The sequence below is a fragment of the Pyrus communis genome, chromosome 17 (genome assembly GCF_963583255.1).
Source record: "Pyrus communis chromosome 17, drPyrComm1.1, whole genome shotgun sequence".
NCBI classification, from domain to species: Eukaryota; Viridiplantae; Streptophyta; class Magnoliopsida; order Rosales; family Rosaceae; genus Pyrus; species Pyrus communis.
The window spans coordinates 8,385,982-8,392,794 of NC_084819.1; the positions used below are offsets into that span (position 1 = coordinate 8,385,982).

At 35.5% G+C, this 6,813-nt stretch overlaps 1 protein-coding gene across 1 annotated transcript; it reads right to left on the reverse strand.

Moving 5' to 3' along the window:
• Window positions 1-2,293: 2,293 nt before the first annotated feature.
• Window positions 2,294-6,603, reverse strand: LOC137721815 (protein NRT1/ PTR FAMILY 6.3-like). Its single transcript, XM_068460825.1, has 5 exons — window positions 6,477-6,603; window positions 6,193-6,370; window positions 5,900-5,939; window positions 4,936-5,507; window positions 2,294-3,167 (listed from the first exon to the last, which is right to left on the reverse strand). Exons 1-5 carry the CDS (start codon window positions 6,601-6,603, stop codon window positions 2,294-2,296), a joined length of 1,791 nt encoding a protein of 596 aa, XP_068316926.1.
• Window positions 6,604-6,813: the final 210 nt, after the last annotated feature.

The following is a 6,813-nucleotide window of genomic DNA, read 5'->3' on the forward strand; positions in this document are numbered from 1 at the left end:
TCGTGTTGTATTTGGTTCGGGTCAAACTTAATCCGAGTCTGAATTCGATATATCCAGACCCATCGACTTGATATTCGACAAATTTTAATTTTCGAGTTTGAGTTACGATAGAAGACCCGAAATTATGATTACCATTTGAAAGTTCATTTGCCAAAATGTCTAGATTTTTGCTTGTCTTTACACTTTCAAAATGTAGAAACTAAGATGAGAAAAAGATGTTACTTAGTATTACGGTTTGGTAGTATTAATCTTTACTTATAAGTGAGAGGTTTAGGTTCGAATCTACATGTGAATTCGATACTAAATTTGGTTGTTATTGTGTGATTTAGTCAAATTCTCTTATCTCTTAGTATAAAATATATTGTTGTACTTAAAAAATAAGAAAGAGGTTACAAATGGCTATCAAAATAGAAATAAGTGAAAGCTAAAACATCAAATATGCACGTGCAAGGATGAAATAGGCATGTAAAGCTACTTGGACCAATGTGAATTGATTCAATTATTATTACTACGATATAGTGATATTTTTGTTCACTTGTAAGTTAGAAATCTCAGGTTTAATGACGTAAAATATTTATGTTTAGTTTGATATCTAATTATGCTTGGCCTACTGTGTTGCCTAGTCTAGTTCTCACTCGCTTTAGAAACGCCCTTGGTATAATTGCTTCAAATGGACAATAGACCTATTCTAATTCTAACACAAATTAGACTTTTTTTTTTTTTTTTGTGTCAAAGATAGATTTTGTTAAACTAGATGTTAGATTAATTATAGATGAGATTTGAATCCATGCTTTTATGTAAGAGTTCAACTCTTTTCCACCATTATAGTAACAGGGCACTTGCAGCATGATTTAGACTTGGATCTAATATTAGTTTTCATCATAAATAAATGCCATTTGAGTTTTTTTTTTTTTTTTTTTTTTTGAGCAGACGATATTATCTATACTAAGGGAAGATGGTGTACTTAGTCTCACAATGTGGTTTAAATTCGCTTTTGGAGAGAATCGAATCTAGACATTTCATTTATAAATGAAAAGGAATACCACTACACCGTAGTACTAACTAGCAAATGCACTTGAGTTAGAAATGGGCCCTGTTACAGTGGAGTTGTTGAATTATTGTGAGAGATATCCTGAACTTTTGGATAAACGATTAAATTTAGAGGTCCAAATGCTCTAAATTCCAACGGACAAGGATGCATCCCATGCCGAGACAGTGAAATAGCCACTGGTTTTGAATAATATGGTATTACTATTTCTTCCATCATATTATTGTAAATTAAATTAAATTAAATTCTTTTATATTATATTATATTCGAAATGATTGATAATGTGATCGCTACAAATCATATTATGGGGTCGTTTTCAAGCCAAAACAATTGTATATCTCCTACATTACCTTGATTGATTCTGATTTTTTAACATATAAATTGGATTAATGATCCCCATGGTAATAGGGTAATTGGAAGATAACTTGTTTTGTGGTAAAAAAAATCGGATTAGAACCCACATGGTGAAGCCTTTTAGAATTTAGGCTAGAAATTGAAAATTCGGTTAACTCTTTGTTAATTATTAGTACTTGAGCCACACATATTATGTTAAAACGAAACTCTTCGTTAATTGTTAGCACATGAGACTTACATATGAGACTTTTTTTTTTTAATTATTCAAACTAGATGTTAAGACCTGTGAGGGGAAGGGTTTGAATTCTAATAATTATGGATGCGTTGGTGAATGTTCTATAACTAAAGTAATTAATCAACTCCAATTACCCACTTTCTAATTGGACCACAAGTTAGAAGTCACATTATTGATTACCTTTTTAAAAGCATCTCCAATCGCGAGTTGCAAATTTGAAATGTAAAATTTTATATCTTATTTACATTTTAGGAAGATGTAATCATGTAAATTTGGTTTTTGTTCTAGTTGGGAGATGTAAATATGAATTTGGACACCTCCTCTTTCCAATGATGTATGTGTGTTATACATCTACATATGCACTCTGATTGGAGATGCTCTAACAGAGATTCATCTCATATAGATGTAGGTTGGAGTGACAACTATTAGAGAGGTGGTCAATAAAGTAATTAAATACAATCATAAGTACACGGATTATTGCATTCTAAAACATAGTCAAAGTAAAATTAAAAAAACAAGTGGAGTAGATCATTAGCGATCTTTAATGATTCTTCATTTCTTATCTTTTGTACATACAAGATTACAAGCTTATGTAAGAAAAAAAAAAACAAAAAACAACGACACAAGATAGGGAAGTAATTGAAAAATATGCATTATTAATGCACACAAGTCTCTACTTCCACCAATTCTATGCCCTCCTCAGCAAGCCTCTTGTCCTTGTAGACATACCAATTGGCACAAAACAAATAGACCACCAAATTCAAAGCACTCAAAAGCGCCAAAAGCCAATAGAAATCATAAAGCTTTCCTTGGTTGATATTGTTTGCAAACCATGGTTTCCTGTCCCCTGTCACCTTGTGCACTAAACTCACCAACAGTGAGCTCACGAAAAACCCTAATGAGAGGGTGCTCAGAAACAGCCCTGTGCTCATAGTCTTCATTCCTTTCGGGCACTCCCTGAGGAAGAAGTCCAGCTGCCCAATGTACATGAAGGCTTCTCCTGACCCCACAAAGAAGAACTGTGGGACCAGCCAAAAAACACTCAGTGGGATCTCAGCCTTTGGATTGCCTGTCAAACCATGTGCTCTTGCTGCATTCATACGCTTGACTTCTGTGAGTGCTGCTGCAACCATGGAAAATATTGAGAATACCAAACCAACCCCTATGCGCTGCAATGGGGTTAGTCCTTGAGGGTTGTTTAGTAAGTTTCTTGCAACTGGGACTATAATCCGGTCGTAAACCGGGACAGTTAACAGAATGCTGCCTACAAAGAAAGCAGTGAGGGATGCCGGCGGAATTTGGAACGATTTTCCGATGTGGCGGTTCATGGTGGTTGCTTGGGACACTGAGAATGTGGTCATTTGGGCATAAATTGTCCAAAACATGACGGTAGTGGCCCAGATTGGTAGCATTCTGATGATCATTTTTACTTCTTCAACATCGGTTAGGGTTGATAAACTCCACTTGTTTACGATCGCTGTTTTACCACCTTCAGTTTTTGGGTCCTTGATTGCTGCCTTATCCAAGAAACTGTACAAGAACAAACCAATTAATTCAAATTATAGACAAACCCTAAACCCTAATTCATGTTCTTATCAGCCAAATGTACAATTTCATGGTAGCATCGTTTCTATGCGTGTAATAAATAGTTTTATTTCAACATATATAGATCCTCGTCAGTTTAACAAAAAATTTCGTGAGAAATTTCTTGTAAGTTTTTTTCTTCGTATTATTAAAATTGTCACGTGACAATAACACTCCCACTTAATTTTTTCTTAATTGATTAGTTCACCTAGTTACATTTTTTTTGTAGTTTTACGTTGCACATGTGTGATGAAGTTAAGATTGAACAACTTTCTAGGTGCAGTATGGGAACTTAAAAAAGAAAAGAATTTCCAAATAATAATACAACCTTAAGAACAAGGTCACGTGAACAAGCACAACGGAAGTTTTGTGACTCACATGGTCATTTTGTCTTTCATATTTTTGGGAGTTGTTTCTTATGCCAAGAAAATATTTTTCAAAAAATAATAGTGTTTGATGGAATGCAAAGGGAACAAGGCAAAGTGGCAGGGACAGGAGGTAGTGGTATATATAAGCAAAGGAAATATGTCCGTGACCGACGCGAAAGACAAATAATGTGACTACGTGAGGATCGATTTAATTTCATGGAGGACAGACTGGCCCCATTCTTCGTGATATGCTTTCGATTCTCTCTAAATTATATACATCACTCCACCACACAACAAAATATATAACAAAATACAAAATATATGTCAGAAAATATTGGTCCATGATTTTTGTTGAACATTAATCTAAATTATTGATTAGATATTCTGATTGAAATATATGGTTTATAATAGTATATAGTTTCATAGCATAACGTGTAAGATATCGAAAGAAAAAGATATATATGTACATACATAAACAAATAATTTGGTGAAGATATTCATATACATATTGGTAGGTTAAAGCAAAGCCCGTAAAACTAAAGAATGCATCTGCGTGAATTCGAACTCAGATGAAAGTTTCAAACCTTTACTCGCTTTCCACTAGACCAACCCTCTTGGGATTAGTATATAAATAATTTGGTCAAAGATATATATGGGAAAAAATAAGACATAGAGAATTATGATATTACATATGGATGTATATGATCCCAAGGCTAAAAATGAATTATGGAAAAGAAAATTTGTTTCAAATGAGGATTAACATTTTATAAATTGGCATGAATGGGGAAATAGCTACATATATAGGAATAATAAGGGAGATACATCTTGTGATATATATATATATATATATATATATATATATATATATATAGTTAGTTAGTTAGTTAGTTAGTTAGTTAGTTGATATGTATTCTATAAATTGGCATGAGTTTTCCAACAAAAGTCAGTTAGCTGTCTATTTTCATGGCCAGTTTCTCTTGCTGCAGGCCAATAACCAAGAATCTTATATCAATACGTATTCTCATTTCTCACAGATTGGATAATTAATGTTTCCCATTGGTTGGTGAATGTAATTATCCAAAAAGAAAAGGGTGGATAAGCCCCGTTGCAATTGTCACGTCCCCTAACAAGTGTCGGGACAAGGAACTCGAACATCACGTACTTTTTGTAGTATTTTAGGTGGATTGATCATGTTATAATTATCAAATTAACTAACCTATAATACTGTCAAACTGTCTCACTTTATAACTTATTTACTATTCGTTTGTAATAAAATCTTTATTGTTTGAAAAAAGAAAATTAGAAAAGTTGAAGCAGTTAACTGGAATTGGTATGTTGGAACTAACCGGAACTGGTTGCTATGAGGCAACTCCTGCTTCTTCTTCTTCTTCTTTCCATCATCTATGTCATCAACGTTGTATAACAACGTCAAGTCCGTCGGCAGTTCCATGTTCCTCTTCTTCCATGCCGCCACAAACACACCCGCAATCAGCGTCAGAGGGCTGCCAACAAGTTTCTTGAAACGGTACCGTCTTGTGCCTGACAAGAACACAATGAGGCCAAGAACAATTGCACAGACACAGATTCCATATCCCCATTGCCTCCCCAAGTTGTCTTCGATGTAGACAAGAACCGTCACTGCAGCGAGTGAGCCAATGCTTATGAAGAAGAAGAACCAGTTAAAGAAGTTTGCCATTTGTTTTCTTTCTTGTTTGTCGGAATCGTCGAACTGGTCAGAGCCGAAGCCTGAAACGCCGGATTTTAGGCCTCCGGTGCCGAGGGCGGTAAGATAGAGGGCTATGTATAGGACCGTCAGCTGCTTCCCACTTGAAGTGATACACGGCAGGACAGTGCCGTCGGTGCATTTGGGGGGTCGGAGGCTGGGGACTATGGTTGAGATGGTCAATACCGTCACACCCTATTAACCAAAACAAGCAATTAAAAAAAAGAAAGAAAAAAACATAATAAGAGAAGTAGGGTAGAATGTGTGTGGTTAGTCACCAACCCAAATTAGAGATGGTTTGGATGTGCTTTTACAATGACTGAAAATACGCTTTTGGTGAAAATGTTTTTGGAACCAATCCTTAGTAAAATTACAAATAAATCTTGAAAAAGCACTTAAAGTGCTTCCTGAAAGTTCTTGCGGAAAGCACTAAAGTGCTTTTGGAACCCAAAAACATATTTTCTAAAAACGTTTTTAACCATTTTAAAAACACATTCAAATGAGCTATTAATTAATTATGAATTTATTTTGGTGTGGATCTATGGTGAGAGTACTTGTCAATGCCAATGGTAAATTAGAAGTCTTACGGTTGCTTGAATGGTGGCAAATATTGCTATCGTTAGGTACCTGTTAAGATTTGAAGAGTAATGTTAGAGTAATTACACTTTCAAATTATATTATAACGAGACCTCGTATGTGTTAATTAACAATTAAATCTAACCTAAAATGGGTTCCCTTAGTATTCACTATTACTCAATGAGAAGTTAATCAAATAATGAGTGATTGTGATTTGTGAGTAAATTCAAAGCGCACATGCACCAAGAGTGAGAGGACAACACAAGTGATAAATACAATGTGAAGCCAATTGAGAACTAATTACCTGCCAAGAAAGGTGTCTGCCACAAAACCGCCGAGCAAGCAGAGGATAAAGGAAGTGCCAAGAAAATTGGTGACGGTATTGGCCGAGGTAGCATTTCCCAAATGCATGGTACCCGTCAAATAATTCACCAAGTTCACAGCAATTCCTAGGGTTGTTAGCCTCTCACATGCCTCTCCACCTGAGAGTTTATAAAAATAAAGCTCAAGGATCAGTACTATATAAGCAAGAAGCAAAGAATTAAAGGAGCGCACAAACGTACACCCAGAGCAGGAAGCTGGGTATACCTAGAATCATGGCAGCAGCCGTCCAGCCGCCAGTTTTTGACCGCTCAGCTGGGCAGCCTCTGTAGTCCCATGCATCTGGGAGGGTCAAATTTCCCTGAGTTTCTGGGAGGGTAGTACTATCACTCATTGTACTAACTAATGCCACTAATTTTCTTGCTCTGGTTCAGGCCAAAACTGTTTGTCAATTATAAATGTAAGGAGGGCGAGAGTGTGCCACAATAGAAGCAAAGGTCTGTGGTCTTATTATAGAGGGAGATCATAGCAAAGAGGTTGCATAGATACAAGAGGAAAGTGATATTTTCTAGGTTTGTCCTAAGTTATTGTTTGAATGATGTGG

Coding starts and splice junctions, on each gene's coding strand:
- LOC137721815 (XM_068460825.1), bottom strand. CDS start 6,603: ATGAGTGATAGTACTACCCTCCCAGAAACTCAGGGAAATTTGACCCTC. Junction 5,940..6,192: donor GCAGACACCTTTCTTGGCAG/GTAATTAGTTCT, acceptor AAATCTTAACAG/GTACCTAACGATAGCAATAT. Junction 3,168..4,935: donor CCTCATAGCAACCAGTTCCG/GTTAGTTCCAAC, acceptor GTTCTTGTACAG/TTTCTTGGATAAGGCAGCAA.